Consider the following 23318-nt stretch of genomic DNA (forward strand, 5'->3'; position numbering starts at 1 on the left):
GGTCCCTTCCCACCTTACCCATTCCAAGATCCGAATATTCCACGCTCTGATGAATTCCCTGTTTCTCCTTTCCCAGCCCAGGTTATCCCTCTCCGTCCCAGCCCGGCCTCCCACTTTGGTCTCCATGTCCCGGGATCTCAGCTCCCAGCAGAGCTGGATCCAGCCCTGGAATTCCCATTCCCAGTCACTCCTCCATGGGCTGCCGTGACTGGGAATCCCATCCCTTTCCCCACCATCAGATCCCTTGTCGGGAATGTGGCAACTCCCCGTTCTGTGCTCCGGGCCCTGTGTCAGCAGCTCCGGAATTCCCGGGAACAAAGGGCAAAAAGCCCTGATCCATCTTTTTTTCCCCCAAAACTGGGCACGGGGCCAGGCCTTGGCACTGCTTCCCCTGTGCTCCGGCAGCCAAGGATTGCACAGAATCCCTGGGAAAACGCCCGGAAAAGGGGATCAGAAGCAGTCCTCATGTCCGGCGGGCACGGGCTGGAGAATTACGGCCAAAAAAAAAGCAGGCACGGGATCCAGGGGCGCTCCTGGAATTTGTATTCCAAGAAGGGTGGGGAGACATGGCCCAGGTGATCCTGGAAATGGGAATGGGAATTCTTATCCTGCTCAGGGATGAGCCTGGGAATCATGAGAGGATTCAGAGCCAGGACTGGGATTTTTTGTTTTCCTTAAAAATGGGGTAAAAATGAAGGAAAATGGGGTTATCCAAGGATGCTGAGGGAAGTGGAGTCATTTTCCGGAGGGAAAGATTCCAGTTAAAACGCAAATCCGAATTCCTGGAAAGACGGGATGAGGGATTGGCTCTGGATTCATGTGTCTCCGAGCAAGTCCAAGGTGAGCTGGAATTACCTGGCAGGATCTGCTTGGGAATTCTTCCAGTTTTTCTCCGAGAGTCCTTTTGCTCTTTCCTTGATCGGTTTTCAGCACCTGGAAGCAGTTGTGGATCCCCAAGGATCCTGCCTGCATTCCAGCTGGGACCTGGAGCACTCCAGGGATCACTTCCAGACCAAAGGGTGGAATTGGATAATCAGGGAATCCTCAAATATCCCGAATTTCAGGGATGATCCCAGGCTGGGGTCCAGGTGTCTGGGAACTGGTGTCAGGGTCACTTTAGGATGTTCCCAAATTCCGCGTCAAGCCTGGAATTCCATGGATCTCCCATGAACCTTTTGCCACTCCTGCGTCCCTCTGTGATTTTCTGGAAACCCAAAATTCCTCAGACGGATCTGGACACCAAGAATTGCCTGGAGAATTGGAAATTCCACGAGAGGTTGTTCACAATTCCTCCTGCTCCAAGGAAATTTCCAGTCCTGGAATCATGGAATGGTTTGGGTGGGAAGGGAAATCCCATCCCATGGGACACCTCCCATGATCCCAGGTTGCTCCAAGCCACTGGAAACCTGTCTTGGAAACTTCCAGGGATCCAGGAGCAGCTGCAGATTCCCTGGGAATCCTCAGGGACTTGGCCTGGTGCCTGCACATCCCACAGGGTTGGGAATTCTGCTTCCAAGGGGAATCTGCGGAGTGAGAGAGGATGGAAAATTGGGATTTGCATCCCCCAGGAATCCTGGCTGACCTGTCCCTTCCCTGACCCTGTTCCTCCTTCTGGAATGATTTTCCCAAACTTTTCCCTCCTTTCCTGCATTTGGAGCCTGGAATTTTGTCGGCTACCAGGACACAGGGAGAATTTCTTCCCATTCCCTAATTTTTCCTTTGGAAACAGCAGGATCAGCCTGGCCCTGTCTCTTCCCTCCACATAAACAATTCCAGCCACTCCTGCAAGTTGGATTTTCCCTGGAAAATCACGGGAAGCAAGGAGAGCAGAGGCTCTGGTGAGCCAGGATCCGGGAGCATCCCGGAGTGCCGGGAATATGAGGCCGGAAGGAGCTCGGGGCTGTCCCCGGGATCTGCTGGAACCAGGACACAACAACCCCGGGAGCAAGGCTGGGAAAGCCACAGGATGTGACAGGGACGGAGGAAATCAGGGAAATTCCAATTTCCAGCACAAATCAACCCTGACAGGCAAGGAGGGAACGGAACGTTCCTGTGTTCCCGGATCCGCCGCGTTCCCGGATCCGCCACCTCCCCAGGCGAACCCAACGGCACCAGCCTGGAGCCGCAGCTGGGAAAAATGGGATTTGCAGCTGTTCCCTGCGCTCCCTGCCATTCCCAGGGCTTTGTGGTTGCTTCCCATGGTTACAAATCCCACCGGGAGCAGCCAGAGGAAGGCTGGGAATGGGAATGATGGGAATGATCCCAGCCTTGGGACAGCGGGAATCTCCTGGACATCGACCAAATCCAGGGAATTTTACCAGGATGGAACAGCTGTGGGGAGATTCCCAACCAAGGCTCTTCCGGCCAAATTTTAGGGATAAGCGCGTCCCCAGCCCAGTGCAGGTGGACAAAGTGGGGAATTCCTGCTGGGAATGAGCCTGGAGAGGTTCCAGGGGAAAATTCCAGGCTCTGTCCCTCCTTTTCCTGGATCAAGCTGCTTCATCAAAGCTGTTTGCTGATGGAATCTTGGAATTTTGTGTGGGAAGGGGCCTCAAAGCTCCTCCAGTCCCATCCCAGGATATGGACAGGGACATTCCCTGCTATCCCAGCTGGATTTTCCCATATTTCCATCCGTGCTTCTCCTCCAGGCGGGAATGGCTGATCCCCCTGGACGAGGCCTCTGGGAGAGTTTTTTTATTCCCCCTGGATTTTCCTCATGGCTTTTCCCTGCCTTCTCCACTGCTCCTGCAGCCAATCCCCACATCCAAACCATTTCCCAGCAGGATTTTCCCAGCCTGAATCCTGGGATTGTCACCACGGCCGGATGTGGCAGCTCTTCCCTGGTGCTTCCACGGTGGGAATCTGGGAATTCCCATCCCCCCACATTCCCAGATTCCCCATCCCATTGGGATTGAAAGGGCAGATCCCGGATCTCCAGGTGTTCAGGGGGTGGATTTTTTTTGGGAAAAGGGAGCGGATGGTGGCCCCTGGGGACACTTGGGAATTTGGTCCGTGACCTTGGGAAGGGAAGCGCTGCCATTGGGAACGTTCCAATATTGACGTTTTCTGCTTCCGAGCTCTCTGCAGAGCTGGGCTGTGGTCACGGATGAGGCTCTCTGGATCCTCCGGATCGATGGGAATACCACAAGGACCTCACTGATGTCCTTGTCCCCACCACGGGATGGGGAGGGACCATCCCAATTGTCGCTCGTCACCCACAAATCCCAGAATTTCTACGTTCCCTTGGAATGTCCCGTCCTGCTCTCCAGGAACCCCGGGAGAAGGAAAGCTGTGAAACCCCCTGGATCCTGGGAATGGATTTCCATGAAGGTGTAAGGAGATGGGGAATGGAGAACACAGGACATGCCACAAAATCCCGGGATTTTTGTGCCTAAGGGACAACGTGGGGCTGGGAAGGGCCCTCTTGGAATGTGTGGGAAGGATTCCGGAAAATCCTCCCGGAGCCGAGCCTTCTCTGGAACGTTTTCCCACCTCCATCAGCACATTCCCGATGTCCCAGCTGGATGGATCCAGCCCCAAATCCATTCCCAGGAGGGATGAACCTGCTGGAGGCACCAGGAGCCTGAAAACCCCCTCCAGGCTTCAGGATTTCATGGAATTCCAGCGTGGATTAGGTGGGAAGGGACTTCCATCCCAGTCCCAGCTCTCCCAGCCTGGCATTGGATCCATCCCCATCCCAACTCCTCTCCAGGAAGGAATTTCGGGATCCAGGGGCTTCCCTGGGAATTTGGGACTCCAGGAAGGGTCTGCCTTCCCTTTTCCATCCCCAAATTCCATAAAAAAATCTGTCGGGGATGGATCCCGAGCGTCCTGGATCCCAGAATCCTGGAATGGTTTGGGATGGGATCCATGGACCTTCAATCCCATCCCATCCCAACCCCGCCATCCCAGGGTGCTCCAACCTTTCTTTGGACACTGCCAGGGATTCTCTAGGAATTCTTTTCCAGCCCCTTCCCACCATCCCAGCCAGGAATTCCTTCCCAAGATCCCATCCATCCCTGCCCTTTTCCTCCTTGATTTCCTCTATGGAAAAATCCTATGTTCCCAAAGCCTGGAGCAGGGTTTGGAGCAACTTCCACCCCTTCCACTCCACCTGGAGAGTTGGAAAAAACAGGGAAAAGTGATAAGGAAAATCCATAGGGGGGAAAAAAAAACAAAAAAAACCACATTTCCTAGAGGGATCAGCTTGTCCCCACCTGAAGGAGACACATGGGAGGAAAAGTGGGAAAATCTGGGATAGTGGGAAGGGTCCCTGCTCATGGAAAAGGGTGGGATGGATGGGATTTGAGATCCCTTCCCACCCAAACTATTCCATAATTCCAAGGGATTCTGTCCCAGTTTCCCTCATCCCTCCCTGGATCCTGCTCCGGCTGCGGCTCCACATCCCTGGAACCAGCAGCAGCTGGAGGCAAGGGCTGCCTTTGATCGTTTTCCAGGAAATCCAAGGACACGGAATGACCGGGAGAGGCCCATTAGGGCCGGCAGGTGCCTGATGGAAAACAGAGACGGCTGCAGGCGCTTCCCAAAATTTAATTAGGGATTGTAAACAGCTCCACTGGGCTGGGCCTGGACGCCGGGATAAATAAATCCTGCGGAAAATGGTCCTGGGGGAAGGGTTTCTTGGGAAAAGGGGGGATTTGGGGCAGCACACGGAGTTTGGGGAGGGAAAATGGGACCGAACTCAGCCCAGGTTTGGATCCAGTTTGGATCTCCCAGTGCCGGGAGAGGAGCTGAGGGTGGGGAAATGGGCAGGGAAAATCCAGGAGCCTCCGGATCCTGGAGTGGCTTTGGGAAGACGCTTGGGCCGGGGAAGTGATGGCTGGACATCCCACAGGGTTTCTGCACCTCTGGATTGGGATCATTCACCTCTGGGTTTGGATCCTCCACCTCTGGGTTTGGATCTTCCACCTCTGGATTGGATCCATCACCTCTGGATTTGGATCCTCCACCTCTAGATTTGGATCCAGCACATCTGGATTTAGATCCATCACCTCTGGATTTGGATCCTCCACCTCTGGATTTGGATCCAACACGTCTGGATTTAGATCCATCACCTTTGGATTTGGATCCTCCACCTCTGGATTTGGATCCAACATGTCTGGATTTAGATCCATCACCTTTGGATTTGGATCCTGGACCTCTGGATTTGGATCCAGCATGTCTGGATTTAGATCCATCACCTCTGGATTTGGATACTCCACCTCTGGATTTGGATCCATCGCCTCTGGGTTTGGGTTCTGCACACCTGGATTTGGATCCTTCATCCCTGGATTGGATTTTTCACCTCTGGATTTGGATCCATCATCTCTGGATTTGGATCCTCCACCTCTGGATTTGGATTCACCACCTCTGGGGTTTGGTTCTGCACCTCTGGATTTGGATCCTGCACCTCTGGATTTGGATCCTGCGCCTCTGAGTGTGGATCCTCCACCTCTGCGATTGGATCCTCCAACTCTGGATTTGGATCCTCCGATTCTGGGATTGGATCCTCCACTTCTGGGATTGGATCCTTCCCTGGGAAAGGGGGAAATGGGATTTGGGCAGGAATTCCCAGCTGGGACGGTGGGGAGGGGCTGGGTTGGAATTCCCAGAGAATCCCTGGATCCCTGGGAATGTCCAAGGAAAGACTGGAGCACCATGGGATAGTTGGAGATGTCGGGGCTGGAATGGGATGGGACTGAAGGTCTTTCCCACCCAACCCATTCCGGGATTCCATGGAACATCAGCCCCCAGCATGCAGAGCAGTCGGAATGAGGAACTCCTACTGTTCCCTCTCCCAAAGGCTGGAGCAGAGCTGGGACCCAGAGCCTGGATCTGATCCAACCTGGACCTTTCCAGAACCAATCAGCAAAGTGGAAGATCCTGGCTGGGAGTCGGAATTCCTGATCCTTCTCCCGGACATTCCAGATGGGCTCCCACCACCTCCTCTGCCTGTTGTAAATTTGGATTTCACCTCTCGGGCACCTTCCCAGTTTTCCACCCCAATCCCTGCTTTCCACTTGTGTCGGATCCATTGTCCGATGCCAAAGGGACCGATAAGGAGCTTTTTCCCGGGAGATAACGGCATTAGGGAGTCTGTCGGGAATTAGGGAAGCACTCGCAGGATTTATTCCGGAGCTTAATCCAATTCTGGCCACAGGATATTTGGAGATCTGCATCCACAGCCCTTGGAGCAGGACAAGCAAATCCAATTCCAATCCCTCCAGAAAACCTCGGCACGGGGCAGGGGTGGTGTTCCCAAGATGCTCCGGAGCCGCCCTTCACCCGGAGCAGGAATCCTCAGAGCTGAAGCGGTGGGAAAATCCACAGGGATGGAAGAGGGGGATTCAGACTGGGATTGGGGTGCCCTGGTCACCCAAACTGATAATTCCCCATCCATGCCAAATAACCCCAACATTCCCAATCCAAGTCCAATAACCCCAACATTCCCAATCCATGTCACCAACCCCAACATTCCCGATCCGTGACACCAATCCCAACATTCCCAATCCATGTCCAATAACCCCAAACATTCCCAATCCATGTCACCAACCTCAACATTCCCGATCCATGTCACCAACCCCAACATTCCCAATCCATGTCCAATAACCCCAACATTCCCAATCCATGTCACCAATCCCAACATTCCCGATCCATGTCCAATAACCCCAAACATTCCCGATCCATGTCCAATAACCCCAAACATTCCCAATCCATGTCCGATAACCCCAACATTCCCAATCCATGTCACCAACCTCAACATTCCCGATCCATGTCCAATAACCCCAAACATTCCCAATCCATGTCCAATAACCCCAACATTCCCAATCCATGTCAAATAACCCCAGCATTCCCGATCCATGTCCAATAACCCCAACATTCCCAATCCATGTCAAATAACCCCAACATTCCCAATCCATGACACCAATCCCAACATTCCCAATCCATTTCACCAACCCAAACATTCCCAATCCATGTCACCCACAGCCGGGAATTCCTTCCCAAGATCCCAAATCCCAAGCTCCCCTTTCCCAGTGGAAGCCATTCCCTGGCTCCTGGCCCTCCAGCCCTTTCCCAAATCCCAGCTCTCCTGGAGCCCCTTGAGGCTTGGGAAGTCACCCCAAGCTCTCCAGGGATCCTGTTTTTTCTTGCTTTGATCCCTCGGAGCTGCATCCCTTGGGATTAATCTGCTGGGACACAGAATCCCAGCCTGGAGCCATCCCAGCAGCTCCGGAGGATCCCGGAATGGTTTGGATGGGATTCATGGATCTTCAATCCCATTCCATTCCAACCCCGGCACTTCCCCTATCGCAGGGTGCTCCAATCCCATCCAACCTTTCCTTGGACACTTCCAGGGGTGGAGCAGCCCCAGCTTTTCTGGGAATTCCAGCCAGAGCCTCATGAGCTTTTCCCAAATTTTTGCAGCACCTAGGAAAAATTCGCTGGAATTTCCCCTCTTGTTTTGACTCCAAGTGTGAACAGAGCACCCGGAAAACTCAGCTCTGTTTTTAAAATCTCCTTTTCCCTTTTTATTTATCTTCTTTTCTTTTCTTTTCTTTTCTTTGTTTGTTTTGTTTTGTTGGTTTTTTTTTTTTTGTTTGGGTTTTTTTGGGGGGAGGGCGGATTTTGGGTTTTTTTTCTTTTGTTTTGTTTCATTTTGCGGGTTTTTTTCTTCTTTTTTTCTATTCCTTTCTCTTTCTTCTTTTGTCCCTGTGTTGTTGCTCTCTCCACTCTGTGAAAATTACGGAGCAGGGAATGGAGCTGCCAAACCTATTCCTTAAAAACCATCCCTTGGTTTTCCAACTGCTCCGGGATTTTTCCTGCATTTTCCCTGGGCAGCTCCACGCTCCTGCTCCAGGTTAAATCCCGATTTTGTCTTTCCCTTCTCCCTCAGGGCAAATCCATCCTTTCCAGCAGAGATTCCTCCAGGCTTTTCCAGGAGAATCCTTTGGAAGCAGCAGGGCTGGGCAAAAATTCCAGGATTTGGGATGGGTTGGTCCCACCTGGAGCCAAAAGGGGAAGCCTAAAGGGGGAGTGTCCATGGGAAAGTGGGGAAAGGGAAAATACCGGGGTGGGGGGGTGGGATGGGGAAAAGAGGGGGAAAGAAGTGGGAAAAGAGGTGGAAAATGACGGGAAAAGAGGTAGGAAAAGGAGGGGGAAAGAAGGGGAAAAAATGGAAATAAGAGGTTGAAAAAGAGGTGGGAAAGAGGGAGATAAGAGGTCGGGAAATGGGAAAGGAGGTGGAAAAAGAGGGGGAAAGAGGTGTAAAAAGAGGAGTAAAAGAGGTGTAAAAAGAGGAGTAAAAGAGGTGTAAAAAGAGGAGTAAAAGAGGTGTAAAAAGAGGAGTAAAGGAGGTGTAAAAAGAGGAGTAAAGGAGGTGTAAAAAGAGAGTAAAAAGGTGTAAAAAGAGGAGTAAAGGAGGTGTAAAAAGAGTAAAAAGGTGTAAAAAGGGAGTAAAAGAGGTGTAAAAAGGGAGTAAAGAGGTGTAAAAAGAGTAAGGAGGTGTAAAAAGAGTAAAAAGGTGTAAAAAGGGAGTAAAAGAGGTGTAAAAAGAGGAGTAAAGGAGGTGTAAAAAGAGGAGTAAAAGAGGTGTAAAAAGAGGAGTAAAGGAGGTGTAAAAAGAGGAGTAAAAGAGGTGTAAAAAGAGGAGTAAAGGAGGTGTAAAAAGAGGAGTAAAGGAGGTGTAAAAAGAGGAGTAAAAGAGGTGTAAAAAGAGGAGTAAAGGAGGTGTAAAAAGAGGAGTAAAAGAGGTGTAAAAAGAGGAGTAAAGGAGGTGTAAAAAGAGGAGTAAAAGAGGTGTAAAAAGAGGAGTAAAGGAGGTGTAAAAAGAGGAGTAAAGGAGGTGTAAAAAGAGGAGTAAAAGTCGTGCGAAAAGAGGAATCAACAGGTTCCAAAGGGGGGGTGATAAGAGAGACAAAAAAGGAAATAAAATGATGATTAAAGAGATAAACCGAGGTGGTTGTAAGGGCCCCTAAAGGCTCGAGAACGGCGATAAAGGAGTTGTGAAAGGGTGGGAACGTGACCCCAAAATTTCCCTGCGAATCCCCAGGAATTTTGCCCCTCTCTGGATCCCATCCCGGCTCTGGGACGAGGCTCCTCCTTTCCCAGGGATCTGCGGCGTCGAGGACAAATTCCTGAGCAGCTTTAATGAATTATTCTCCCCCCGGGAAGCGCAGAGGAAGGTGGAAGATCCCAATCCCAACCTCGGGAAGGGGCTGGGAGAGAGAATCCCAGATCCAACTGGGAATGAGGCTGGCCTGGAACTGGGAATGCTCGGGAAGGGTTTGGAAATAGCCAGCGGCGATTTCCAACGTCCCAAATGTGTAATTACAGGGATTAGAGGGATTAGGGGAAATCAGGACACGGCAATTCCCTTAATTCCACACATTTGCGCTCCGAGGCCCAAGGGGAGCATCTGGGGACAGCCTGGAATTGTTTTCCAGGGGGATTCTCCGTCCTTTAGCCCAGGCCAGCCACGGATCAAAGCAAATCCCTTGGAATACAGAGCGGGGGGCATGGATGGAAATAAATGAGGGGAGATTGGGGTAAGATCTTGGGAAGGAATTCCTGGCTGGGCTGGAATTCCCAGAGAATCCCTGCATCCCTGGCAGTGCCCAAGGAAATCCTGGAGCACCCCTGGATGGTGGGGTTGGAATGGGATGGGATTGAAGATCCATGGATCCTATCCCAAATCATTCCAAAACATTCTGGGATCCAGGACACTCGGGATCCATCCCTGATGGATTTTTATGGAATTCGGGGATGGAAAAGGAAAGGGAGACCCTTCCTGGAGTCCCAAATTCCCAGGGAAGCCCCTGGATCCCAAAATTCCTTCCCGGAGAGGAGTTGGGACGGGGATGGATCCAATGCCAGGAGCTGGGAGAGCTGGGAATGCGCAGCTGGACCAGGGAAGGATCCAGGGAATCCTCGGAGCCTTTTCCAGAGGGAAAGGAGAGCCGGGATTTGGGAAAGGGCTGGAGGGCCAGGAGCCAGGGAATGGCTTCCACTGGGAAAAGGGAGCTTGGGATTTGGGATCTTGGGAAGGAATTCCTGGCTGGGCTGGAATTCCCAGAGAATCCCAGGGAGCATCCAAGGAAAGGCTGGATGAGATTCTGGGATAATGGGAAGTGTCCCTGCCCTGGGAATGGTTTGAGATTTAAGGTCACTTCCCACCCAATCCATTCCTTCATTTTGGGATTCATCCCTCCTGCTCATCCCAGGAGCACTTGTGGAATTCCAGCCGGGCTTTTGCAGAGCCGACAGCTCATTCCTCTGTGATCCCAAAAAAAACCCAAAAAAACCAAACCAAACCAAACCAAAACAAAACAAAAAAAAAGAAAAAAAATCAGAAAAAGAAAAAACAATTGTTCCTCTTGGAAGGGAAAAAAAAAAAAACGGAGCAGCCTCGTCATCCCTGCAATCACAGAAATCTTTCCTTGGGATTTTTCCAGGTTTTTCCTGCTGACGTCAACAGTATCCATCACCTGCCTGGAACTTCAAACACGGATGGAGAGATCCGTGCTCCCGTGTCCCAGAAAAAGATTCCAAAGGAGGAATTCTGAGCTGTGCTGAAGGAATCCAAAAAGGCTCCCAAGGATTTCATTAAAAACCAGGGATCCCAAGGGATTTCACTGTCCATCAGAATTGCACCTGAGGCCGGGAAAACCCCATGGAATCATGGAATGGTTTAAGCTGGAAAAGAGCTCTGAGAGCACCGAGTCCACGGCAGGTTTGGAGCTCTCCGTTTTCCCGGGAATTCTGCGGATCCTCGAGAGGACAGCTCCATCCTGGAAGGCCAAAATCTGGGAACAGAGCTGGGATTTGCAAATTTTGTGGGATTCTGGAATGGTTTGGGTGGGGAGGGACCTTCAATCCCTTCCCTGACACTCCAACAATCCCTGGATGCTCCAACTTTTCCTTGGACATTCCCAGAGATCCGGGGATTCTCTGGGAATTCCAGCCCAGTGCCTCCCCATCCTCCCCACTGGGAATTCCTTCCCAAAAATCCCACTTTTCAGTTTAAACAACTCCTTTCCATGATTTCCCCCCCAGTCTCTGCTCCAGATCTGCCATCCCGATATTCCTGGGATCGGGAGGGATCTCCCGGTGCAAATCCCGCGCAAACGGGGAACCCTGGAATGCCAGGACAGCGGGAAGGGCTCCCCGTGCCAGCGGGCAGGGATGGATGGGATATGGGGAAGGAATTCCTCCCCCTGGGAATTCCCGGGGATGCGATTCCCGAGCTCTTGGTGCCCCCTAAAGGACTGGATCGGGAGGAATTTTTCCGCAGAGGGGAAAAAAAAAATCCACGGACAAGGTTTGGGGGGCCGGGATTTGAGGTCAGGACCTGGGATTTGGAAGAGGGGGATTTGGGGACAGGATTTTGGGGATCAGGATTTGTGGGATCAGAATTTGGGGACAGGATTTGAGGGAGAGGATTTGGGGGAGCAGGAGTGGGAAGAAAAATTTGAGGATCAGGATTTTGGGGATCAGGATTCTGAGGATCAGAATTTGTGGGACAGGGTTTTGGGATCAGGGTTTGTGGGACAGGATTTGAGGGAGAAGATTTGGGGGAGCAGGAGTGGGAAGAGGAATTTTGGGGATCAGGATTTTCGGGATCAGAATTTTGGGGATCAGGATTTGGGGATCAGGATTTTGGGGATCAGGATTTGGGGACAGGATTTTGAGGATCAGGATTTTGGGGATCAGAATTTGGGGACAGGATTTGAGGGAGAGGATCTGGGGGAGCAGGAGTGGGGAGAGAAATTTGGGGATCAGGATTTTGGGGATCAGGATTTGTGGGACAGGATTTTGGGGATCAGGATTTGGGGACAGGATTCGAGGGAGAGGATTTGGAGGAGCAGGAGTGGGGAGAGAAATTTGGGGATCAGGATTTTGGGGATCAGGATTTGTGGGACAGGGTTTTGGGGATCAGGATTTTGGGGATCAGGATTTAGGGAGACCCAGCATCCATCCCTGCCTCAGTTTCCCCACGCACGACCCCAATCCGGCTCTTTTTGGGGTCCCCTCCCCACGGGTTTATCCAGGGAAAAGGGGGAGAATTCCCAGGGTGAAATTCCCGCCGGGAGCAGGGATCGCGTCCCAGCTGGAATCCGGCTGTGGGGTCGCGGGTTTGTAGGATCGAGGGTCCCAAGGAGATCCCAAAGGAATCCTCACCTTGTTCCGGGATCCGGGATCAGGCCGGGTTTCTCCCGAGGATTCCGCAGCTTCCCATTCCCACCGGGATCCGCAGAGATTTCCATGGGAAGCAGGGAAAATCCTCCCGGGGCTGTGGAAGTTGCGGAGCTTTCCCAGGGCTTGGGAAAGGCTCGGGATGGGATCCCGGCTCTTCCAGAGCCTGGGAATCCACGGAGGCACAGGGGATGGAGGCAGGAACAGCGATCCCAGCTCAGCAGGTGAATTCCAGGAATTCCATCGCCAGCCTGGATCAGCTTCCCCTGCTCTTAATGACCTTGGGATCATTAACCAGGGACAATTAACCCTCAGCTCCCCGTGGTGCTTCCAGCTCCAAGAAAATCCCTGGGAAGAGGCGGAATTCCCGGCTCACTCGGAGCCTGGAGCAATCCCAGCAGTGGGAACGGGAGTCGGGGAGGGAAAATCCACGGTGGAGCCTTGGGAGATCCCAAATTTCCAGTTCTGAACATTCCCGGTCCTGAATCCGGCCCAAATTCCCGGTGGGACTTCTGGAATGTCAGGATCCGTCCCTGCTTTGGGTCCGGACTGGACACTGGGAAAAGGGAGAGGCTCCGGAAAATCCTCAAAAGGACGGATTTGGGGGGATGGAATTAATTTTCTCGGCAATCCCGATTTTTCCAACTTGATGCCCGTGGAATTTCTGGGAATGGCTGGAATGGGATTTGGAATATTGAGGGGAGAGATCTAATCATGGGTAGCTGGAAAAAGCTGCCAGGTTCCTTCCCGGCAGAGATTTCCCAACAAAAATTCCCTTTTCCAGGCGTTTCCATGTCCGCTTGGAATTGTGGGAATCAGCCTGGGGCAAACCCCACAGCCAAGGGATTTTTCCACCAGGGAATTCCCTAGTTTCACCTCCCATCCCCATGGCTGGAATAATTAGAGGCTAATTAGCGTATTTAATTAATATACCCCACGAATGACGTGGTTAATCAAATGTGGCTGGGTAATTTGCATATCTAATTAGCATTCCTACGGCTGATTAATTAACTCACTGGGAATTAACGAGCCCGTGGGCCTGAAAACCCAGGAGAAAATCCTGGCGCGGGGAATTAAACCCGACAGCGATTTCCCTGCTCCACAAAAAGCCAAACAAACAAACAAACAAAAAAAAACCCTCGTGAAGCTTTCCCGTAAAAATTCCGGGGGGGTGGGGGGGGAGGGTGGTGAAATCCCCAAAACGCATTCCCAGGGTAGGAAAAGGTGGGTGGGGGGGATTTGGGATGAGGAGGCTCTGGAATAATCCGGGTGCTGAGAAGGTCAGGCCGGGCTCCGCTGGATCCTCCTTCCCGCCGGCGGCTCGCTCATCCCTATTTTTAGAGCCGTGAGAGGATCAGCAGGAATCAGGATTCCGTGGCCGTCCGGATTCCGCCACTCGCCGCTCCTGGACGTTTCCTGGCCGGGATCGTCCGAGGTAGGTTGGGAATTCTGGGAAGCTGCCCTGGGATCTTTCCCGTTCCTTGCCTGCGCTTTTTAAAATTGTTTTTGGGAAGAGATCCGGATTTTTGGGATCCAAGGGGTCAAGGGGGGGTGTTTTTCCCACCGGGATAGGATCCGTCCTCATTCCTGTTGGATCCGAGTCCGGGTGGGAGAGCCAGTGCCAGGTCGGGATCCATCCAGGCCTTTCTGGGGTGTCCAAAGGGATCCCCACGTGGATAATTCCGTCTGGAGTTATAAATCCCGAGGAAAAATCCTACACAGGGGTTTGGACAGAGCCCCAAATCCATGGATGGCCCTGGGAATGGCTGGAATGGGGTTGGGAATGTTAGGAGGGGTCCGATCCATATCCTGAATCCTTGGGAATAGCTGGGATGGGATTGGGAATGATGGGAGAGGTCTGATCAGTGTCCTGAGTTCCTTGGAATGGCTGGAAGGGGATGGGGAATGTTGAGGGCGAGGGCTGGAATTTTTTTGGGAATGGCTGGAATGGGATTGAGAATGTGGGGGGATTCTAATCCGTGTCCTGAATCCTTGGGAGTGCCTTGAATGGAATTGGGAATGTTGTAAGAAGTCTGATCAATGGAATTCTTGGGAATGCCGGGAATGGGATTGGGAATGTTGGGGCAGGGGGGTTCTGATCCATTAATATCCCTGGGAATGGCTGGAATGAGATTGGGAATGCTGGGAGGGGTTCTAACCCATGTCCTGAATCTCTGGGAATGTCTGGAACGGGATCAGGAATGTTGGGGGGGTCTGATCCACGCCCTGAATCCTTGGGAATGCCTGGAATGGACCTGGGAATGTTGTAAGCGGTCTGATCCATGGAATTCTTGGGAATGGCTGGAATGGGATGGGGAATGTTGGAGGTTCTTATCCATGGATGTCCCTGGGAATGGCTGGAATGGGGCTGGGAATGTTGAGTGCGGTCTGATCCATGTCCTGAATCCTTCTGAATGCCTGGAGGGACCCAGGAATTCCAGGAGCATCTCCCGCTCAGCTTTTCCACCATCCATCTCCTTATTCTGATTCCCATTCCCAGGAAGAGCTGGAATACCGGGATACCCAGTCAGGGGGAACCGTCCCCTTCCCACGCCCGAGCGGGTGGAATTCCGGAATCCGCTTCCCAAGAATTCGGTCTCCTCATCCCTCCAAGCTGCTCCGGAGGGAGGGAATTACATTGCACATAGCCGGAAGAGAGCGAAGGATCCCAACTGATCCCAGCTTGGAATTTCATGGAATTTTATGGACCAGATCTTCTTTCTGCCGCGACCAGAGCTCCGGGATCTCTCGGCATGCTCTGATCCCATAAAGCTACGTTTCCCGGGATCGTCGCGCCCTGGGAATTATCCAACACCTTCGTGGCGACCTTCCCTCATGGAATTCCACCCGGGAAAAGCGGGATTGCTCTCCCTCCTCCTCATGGCTGCGCTGAGCCGCCAATCCCTGGAAAAATCCCTTCCCGTGGGATACCGGGAACACGAGGATCCTCGGGAAAGCCCGGGATTGATCCAGTGCGGGGAATACAGCAACCAGGTGCTTCCCAACGGGAAGTGCCGGATCGTGGCCACGCTCCCGCAGGGAGACGAGCAGCGCTGTCCGGATCTTTTCCGCTGCACCGACGAGGTTTCCTACTGGCTCCACGAGAACGAGGAGCGCAAGCAGCAGATCCTGGAACTGCGGGAATTGATCTCCGAGCTCCAGGAGGAGCTGAGGAATCACCGGCACCGCGTCAAAGCCCTGGAGATCCAGGTAAAGGTGTGTCCCTCGCCGGGATTTGGGTTTTTGGGGGTTTTTTTGGGGGGGTTTTTTTTTTTGGTTGCTTTTTATTTTATTTCATTTTATTTTATTTTAATTTTTAACTTTTTCCCATGGGAGTTTCAAGCTCCTGGAATTTGTCAGGGTCGGAACTGGGATCAGGAGCACTCCAGGGATAATATTCCCAGTACCAATCCCAAATCTTTGACTTTCACAAATCTTTGACATTCCCAAACCTTTGAATGGAATCTCCTCCATTTTTGAGTTTTCCTTGGAAAAGCTGCGGATCCATCCCATTCCCAAAGCCCTGGAGATCCCAGTAGAAGTGTCCCTGTGAATATTTCCCGTGGATGGCTCCAGTTCCTGGAATTTGGCAGGGCTGGAACTGGGATCAGGAGCATTCCAGGGTTAATTTTCCCAATATCGATTCCAAATCCTGGAGTTTTATCCATGGAATCTCTTCCGCCTTTCCCAAAGTGGTTTCCCATACCAGGCCTGAAGATCTGACTATGGCATGGATCAGGAATATTCCAGGGAAAATTTTCCCAACATCAACCCCAAATCCTTCAGTTTTATCCATGGAATCTCCTCCATCTTTGGGAGGGCTGCAGATCCATCTCATTCCCAAAGCCCCGGAAATCCCAGTCAAAGTGTCCCTGGGAATTTTTTCCGTGGGAGTTTCCAGCTGCTGGAATTTGTCAGGGTCAGAACTGGGATCAGGAGCATTCCAGGGATAATTTTCCCAATATCAATACCAAATCTTTGACTTTCATCCATGGAGTTTCCTCCATCTTTGGAAGGGCTCCAGATCCATGGCCGGACCCAGGGGAGGGATTTGGAAAGAGGGAGGGAATTCCCAGGCTCCTGTGGGATTTGGGAAGTGCTGGACAAAGCCTGCTCTGCCATCTAATGGACAGGGAGCGTGGAACAAGGAGGGAGCCGCACATTCCAGATGGGATTGGGGTGTCTGTGCCTGGAATTCCCTCTGGGAATCTCCTGCCAGCTTCACCCTGGGTTCAGAGGCTGCTTTTCCTGGGGAGGAAAAAAAAAAAAAAAAAAAAGGAGGGAAAGGGGATGGAAATGTTCCTTTAGGGGCATCCAGGGATGCAATTTTCAGGACAAGGAGAGGCTGGAGCGAGTTCAGAGCTGGGAATGTGCAGCTGGATCAGGGAAGGATCCAGGGAATCCTCGGAGCCTTTTCCCGAGGGAAAGGAGAGCTGGGATTTGGGAAAGGGCTGGAGGGCCAGGAGCCAGGGAATGGCTTCCACTGGGAAAGGGGAGCTTGGGATTTGGGATCTTGGGAAGGAATTCCCGGCTGAGCTGGAATTCCCAGAGAATCCCTGGATCCCTGGCAGTGCCCAAGGAAAGATTGGATCGCCCTGGGATATCAGGATTGGACCGGGATGGGATTGAAGGTCCATGGATCCCATCCCAAACCATTCTGGGATTCTGGGATCTGGGACACTCAGGATCGATCCTGAGGGATTTTTATGGGATTCAGGGATGGACAAGGGAAGGGAGACCCTTCCTGGATTCCCGAATTCCCAGGGAAGCCCCTGGATCCCGAAATTCCTTCCTCCTGGAGAGGAGTCAGGACGGGGACGGATCCAATGCCAGGCTGGGAGAGTTGGGAATGGAGGGAATTCCCTGGGAAAGGGAGAAATGGGATTGGAGAAGGAATTCCTGGCCGGGAGGGTGAGGAGGGGCTGGGCTGGAATTCCCAGAGAATCCCTGGATCCCTGGGGAATGTCCAAAGAAAGTCTGGAGCAGCCTGGGATGGTGGGAGGTGTCTGCTCCCGTGGAATGGGATGAGCTGGAACATCCCGACGATCCAAGTGTTTGGAAAGGATTCCCACATTCCCAACCCACTGTTCCCTGCCCGTGCCCTCCCTTCATGGAATACTGGGAATAACGAGCTGGCTCGGCTGGGAGCTTCCACGAGGCCGCCAGATGAGAATTCCAACCCCATCCTCGGGATCTTCCATCCATTAATCCAATCCTGTTTTCCCCTCCTTTCCCCCCTCTTCGCCACCCGTGGGGGCTTCCGGCTCTTTTTCCGGCTCCACGGATGTGGGAGGTGCTCACGGGGAGGTCGCCCAAATCCAGGGAATGTTTTCCCTCCAAAAACATCCCCAAAATCTGGAGGTTTTACCATTTAAAAAAAAAAAATAATCATTTTCCCACTTAAAAACCCGACAAATTTCTTTAATTTGTCTTTAATTAGTAAATTAATTTTTTCTTGGCGGGTGGCGCTGGGGGTTGTTTTGTTTTGTTTTATTTTTGGCCAGCACGAGGAGGCGGCGGGACGGAACCAGAGCCTTCTCCAGAGGGTGCAGGACCTGGAGCAGCATTCCCGGGAATCCAGCACGCTCCAGCACATCCAGGCCACGCTGCTCTACGACATCCAGGCGCAGATCAACAACATCTCGGCCCTGGCCGACTGGGCCTGGAGGAATCCCAGCTGCCTCCATCCCGCCGATATCCGCATCCAGGAGGAGATGCAGCATCCAGGTGGCCGGAATGGGGGTTGGGAATACGAGATTAAAAAAAAAAAAAAAACAACAACCAAAAAAAAAAAAACCAAACAAAAAACAACAACAAAAAAAAACCAAACAACCCACTTTCAGATCCCCCGTTCGATCCCCGCGTTCCGTGGGGGATTCTGGAGCTTTTCCAGCTCCTCGGATGTGGGAGGTCGCTCAAATCCAGGGAATGTTTTCTGTCCAAAAAAGCCCCCCCCCAAAAATCCCCCCAGATCTGCAGGTTTTTACCATAAAAAATTTATTTTTTTCCACTTTGAAACGGAACAAATTTTTTATAATTTTTCTATTGGTAATTAATTTTTTTTTTTTTTTTTTGGGGTGGGCCCAGGTTTTTGGTTCTTTTCCCTGGAAATAATCTGGGATTTTCCCCACAAAAATTCATTTAAGCTTAGATGAAACTGTTCCATTTCATAAAGCCAACAATTTTCTCTGATTTCTCTATTATTAGTGAACAACTTTTGGTTTAGTTTTGCCAGCTTTTTGTTGCTTTCTGTGGAAAAAATTTCGAGTTTTCCTCGGGGTAATTTGTGTTCTTCCTTCCGAAATTCCCAGCATAAAAACACAATTTTAATGACTTTTTTTTTTTTTGTCTTCAATAAATTCCATTATTTTAAATGAAAGAATTTCCTTTTTTCTTCCTCCCCCCCTCCAAGGCTTTTGGTTGTTTTCGCTGGAATAATTTGGCATTCTGCTTGGAATAACTTTGGATTTTTCCTGGAATAATCCAGCCCTGAAAAACGCTGGAAAAAAATCCCCAGTGGCCGATGTGACATGGAGCCTCTTTGCCAAAAAAATCCAGGGATTTTTTTTTCTTCCCAGCTTTTTCAGATTTGCGGGAAAAGCATTTTTCCCTCCAGGCTGTAACCGTGGCTCTCCCTGTTCCCATTCCCAGGGATCAAACACGGCCGGAATTGTCCCATCGACTGCGCTTCCGTCTACTACAACGGACTCCGGAGATCCGGGATTTACAATATCCTGCCCTCGGTCCGCGGAATTCCCATCGAGGTCCTGTGTGAGATGGACACGGAAGGTCTGGAATTCCGAAGGATTTGTCCTATGGGGGGAGTTGAATCCCGGTGGTTCCCAGGGAATGCGGAAATTCCTGAGGCTGTGGGAGATGCAAGAGGGTTTGGGAAATGCTCTCAGGGGACAGGGTGGGAATTTTGTGGTGTCCTGGAGTTGGAGTGATGATCCTGGTGGGTCTCGTCCAGCTCCGGATATTCCATGGTTTTAGTTCAAAGTAGATACAAGGAATCCTAAATCCTGCAATGGTTTGGGTGGGAAAATCCCATCCCATTCAAACCCCGACACCTCCCACAATCCCAGGGTGATCCAACATTTCCTTGGATGCTCCCAGGGATTCTCTGGGATTTCCAGCCCAGCCAGGAATTCCTTCCCAAGATCCCAAATCCCAAGCTCCCCTTTCCCAGTGGAAGCCATTCCCTGGCTCCTGGCCCTCCAGCCCTTTCCCAAATCCCAGCTCTCCTTTCCCTCGGGAAAAGGCTCCGAGGATTCCCTGGATCCTTCCCTGATCCAGCTGCACATTCCCAGCTCTCCCAGCCTGGCATTGGATCCAGCCCCATCCCGACTCCTCTCCGGGAAGGAATTTCGGGATCCAGGGCTTCCCTGGGAATTCAGGACTCCAGGAAGGGTCTTCCTTCCCTTCTCTATCCCCGAATCCCATATAAATCCCTCAGGATGGACCCTGAGTGTCCGGAATCCCAGAATCCTAGAATGGTTTGGAATGGTTTGGGATAGGATCCATGGACCTTCAATCCCATCCCAGGGACACTTCCCACAATCCCAGCGTGATCCAAATCCACCCTCGGACACTGCCAGGGATCCAGGGATTCTCTGGGAATTCCAGCCCAGCCAGGAATTCCTTCCCAAGATCCCAAATTCCAAGCTCCCCTTTCCCAGTGGAAGCCATTCCCTGGCTCCTGGCCCCCCAGCCCTTTCCCAAATCCCTCTCCAGCTCTCCTGGACAATTCTAAGGATTGGAATTCCACTTTCGGTGATGGATCCTCCCTAAAAGCCCTGTCTGGGATTCTCTGGACTTTCCCTGAATATTCCCATTTCCCATCCTCTCCCGGCAGGGGGTGGCTGGACCGTTATCCAGAGGCGCCAGGATGGATCCGTGGATTTCAACCGGACCTGGAATGAGTACAAAGAAGGATTTGGGGATCTCAACGGGGAATTCTGGCTGGGGAATGACAACATCCACAGGATGACCAGCCAAGGGGATTATTCCCTACGGATTGACCTGGAAGACTGGAATAACAAACACAAACACGCCTTCTACCAGGTCTTCAGGTAAAACGTGGGATAATTCCCAGGATTTCAAACCCTGGGAATGGGAATTCTATCTGGAGAGGTTTCCAGGCTGAGCCCAGTTTCGCTTTCCCTTCCTGCCTAGATTTCATCCCAAATTTAAGTCGGATGTGGTTTAGGGAACGTGTGGCGTCATCCGGCCATTCCCAAATTCCAAATCCATGGGAGAAAGGAGATGTAGGATCCAATGAATAATCCCTGGTTTGTCCCTGTTTTTTTTCTTTTTTTTTGTTTTTTTTTTTTGTTTTTTTTTTTTTGGCTCCAATTATTGAGCTGTCTGTCCAAACTCCAAGGATTTTGAGGAATTCTCCCCAAGAAGGGACTCCTGATTTTTCCTGGTTTGGATTTTTGTCCTCTCCACTCATTTATTTCCTGGCATCCTTTGGAATCTCCAGCCCTTCCCCTCTTCCTGTGTTTTATTTTTCCAAACACATCAGCCACATCCTGGATTATTCCAGTGTGACCAGGAGTGTCTGGATTGTCCCAGAGGATTCCCTTCCCTGTTTCCCCTGGAAATCTGGGAATGCTTCGGGTTGGAAGAGACCTTCAGTCCCATCCCATTCCTTGCACAGGGACATCTTCCATGATCCTGGCATTTTTAAGCCTGGCCTTAGATGCTCCCAGGGATTCTCTGGGATTCTCTGGGAATTCCAGCCCAGCCAGGAATTCCTTCCCAAGATCCCAAATTCCAAGCTCCCCTTTCCCAGTGGAAGCCATTCCCTGGCTCCTGGCCCTCCAGCCCTTTCCCAAATCCCAGCTCTCCTTTCCCTCTGGAAAAGGCCCTGAGGATTCCCTGGAGCTCAGGGTTTTCCTTTCAGCTGCATCCCACAGGATTTGTCTCCTGGGAGCCCCAGCCTGGAGCCATCCCAGCAGCTCCAGAGGATCCCGGAATGGTTTGGGTGGGAAGGGACCTTCAATCCCGTCCCATCCCATTCCAACCCCGCCATTTCCCAGGAGCAACCTGGTTGGAATTGGATGAGCTTGAAGGTCCCTTCCCACCAAACCATCCCATAATTCCACGATTCCACTAGTTATCTCCTTCTCTGGGAACAGCTGGATGCTCCACAGGTGTAGAGCTCTGGGATAATCAAAGGGGTTTTCCAAAGGCTCCCACATTCTTTTGTCGTGGCTCCCCAGTCTTTCTCCACCCATTTCATCCCAAGAATTCCCAAATTCCCAACCACACCCATCCCACAGAAGGAAAAAAACCTCCTCATCCGAGGTGACAGATCCCAGCAGGGAGGCAGCCCTGCCTGAGGAACGCCGTCTCCCGGCCAGAAAGGGCAACCCCAACAGAATTCCCAAAATCCCGATGATTTCCCCCACCCCCGCAGCATCGAGGACGAGGAAAACTTTTACCGGCTCCATGTGGACGGATTCAGCGGCACCGTGGAGGATTCCTTCGCCTGGTACCACGACAAGAGGAGCTTCAGCACTCCGGATTCCGGGAATATCTGTGCCGAGATTTCCCATGGAGGCTGGTGGTACCACCAGTGCTTCTTCTCCAACCTCAACGGTGTTTACTACAAGGTGGGATGGATATCGGGAATTTTTTGGGAATTTTTTCCCAACCGGAGCTCTTTTTCTTTTTCCGTCCCGGAAGATCAGAGGGATGGAGATCAAGGAAAAGCGGGATGGGGGTGGCAGAATGTGAGGAGCGAGGATTTTGCTCCCAGAATTGTGGAATTGTTGAGGCTGAATCCAATCATTCCCGGCATTTCCAGTCCTGCCACTGATCCATGTCCCAGCAAATCCAAATCCACAGGGACTTGAATCCCTCCAGGAATGCGGATTCATCCACCGCTCTTCTGGGGCTGGATGGATTTTCCAGGCAGGAATTATTCCTGATATCCATCCCATAAACCTCCCCTAGCACAGCTGGAGGCCGTTCCATCCCATCCCATCCCATCCCATCCCATCCCATCCCATCCCTGTATCCCATCCCATCCCATCCCATCCCATCCCATCCCATCCCATCCCATCCCATCCCATCCCATCCCATCCCATCCCATCCCATCCCATCCCATCCCTGTATCCCATCCCATCCCTGTATCCCATCCCATCCCATCCCATCCCATCCCATCCCATCCCATCCCATCCCATCCCATCCCTGTATCCCATCCCATCCCTGTATCCCATCCCATCCCTGTATCCCATCCCATCCCTGTATCCCATCCCATCCCATCCCATCCCATCCCATCCCATCCCATCCCATCCCATCCCATCCCATCCCTCATTCCATGGGAGATCATTCCTGATTCCCGCCTGGCTTGACCAACTTCTCCAGAGTGGGAATAAAAGGAGAGCTGGGAACAGGAATGGTTCCCTCATGGAATGCCATGGAAACCTCTGGAATGGGTGGCTCAGCCACCTGAAATTCCAATGCGGCTGCAGAGGGAACTTTGGAAAACTTTCGGAATTTATGGGCTTTTTTTCCGCCCTTCATTAACCCAAAATTCTCTGCTCCCATATTTCCAGTAGTTTTTCCCCATGATCCCATCCTGAAGATGATTCCAAGTGTTTCCTGCTCCTCAGCCTTCTCCTTTCTCTGCTTCCCAGGGGGGCCGATATTCCATTAAAAACCGGAAGATGCTGGGCCCAGATGGGATCGTCTGGTATTCCTGGAAGGACACGGACTACTATTCCCTACGGAAGGTGGTCATGATGATCCGGCCACGCACATTCCGGCCCCACCTCTCCCCGTGACGGATCCCGGGATATTCCCCATTTCCGCATCCCGTGGAATGTTTGGAATGGAGGGCTGGGAATTGTGCAGGAAAACAGACTCTGGAAGGACCAAACCACCGGGGCTGGATTTTGTGGGAATTGATCCAGCCAGGATCCAACGGGGAATTATCCAAGTCCTCCAATGTGGGAGATCAACATGGGAATGCAGAGGTGATTCCTGGGAAGGGCATTCCCAAGACTAAATCCAGTTGTTTGGTTGATGAGAATCAGCTCCAAGCTGATCCATGTGGGGTTCCATGGCTGCAAACCCAACGGAATTTCCCAAGGGAAGCAATGGAAGCGATCCTG

At 51.7% G+C, this 23318-nt stretch overlaps 1 protein-coding gene across 1 annotated transcript; it reads left to right on the forward strand.

The window, feature by feature from the left end:
* Nucleotides 1-5771: 5771 nt before the first annotated feature.
* Nucleotides 5772-22988, forward strand: LOC134042826 (fibroleukin-like). Its single transcript, XM_062490766.1, has 8 exons — nucleotides 5772-5957; nucleotides 13534-13627; nucleotides 14927-15402; nucleotides 17697-17919; nucleotides 18844-18981; nucleotides 20048-20264; nucleotides 21617-21812; nucleotides 22842-22988. Exons 1-8 carry the CDS (start codon nucleotides 5772-5774, stop codon nucleotides 22986-22988), a joined length of 1677 nt encoding a protein of 558 aa, XP_062346750.1.
* The last annotated feature ends 330 nt before the right edge of the window (nucleotides 22989-23318 follow it).

This window comes from Cinclus cinclus, chromosome 3 (genome assembly GCF_963662255.1).
Source record: "Cinclus cinclus chromosome 3, bCinCin1.1, whole genome shotgun sequence".
NCBI classification, from domain to species: Eukaryota; Metazoa; Chordata; class Aves; order Passeriformes; family Cinclidae; genus Cinclus; species Cinclus cinclus.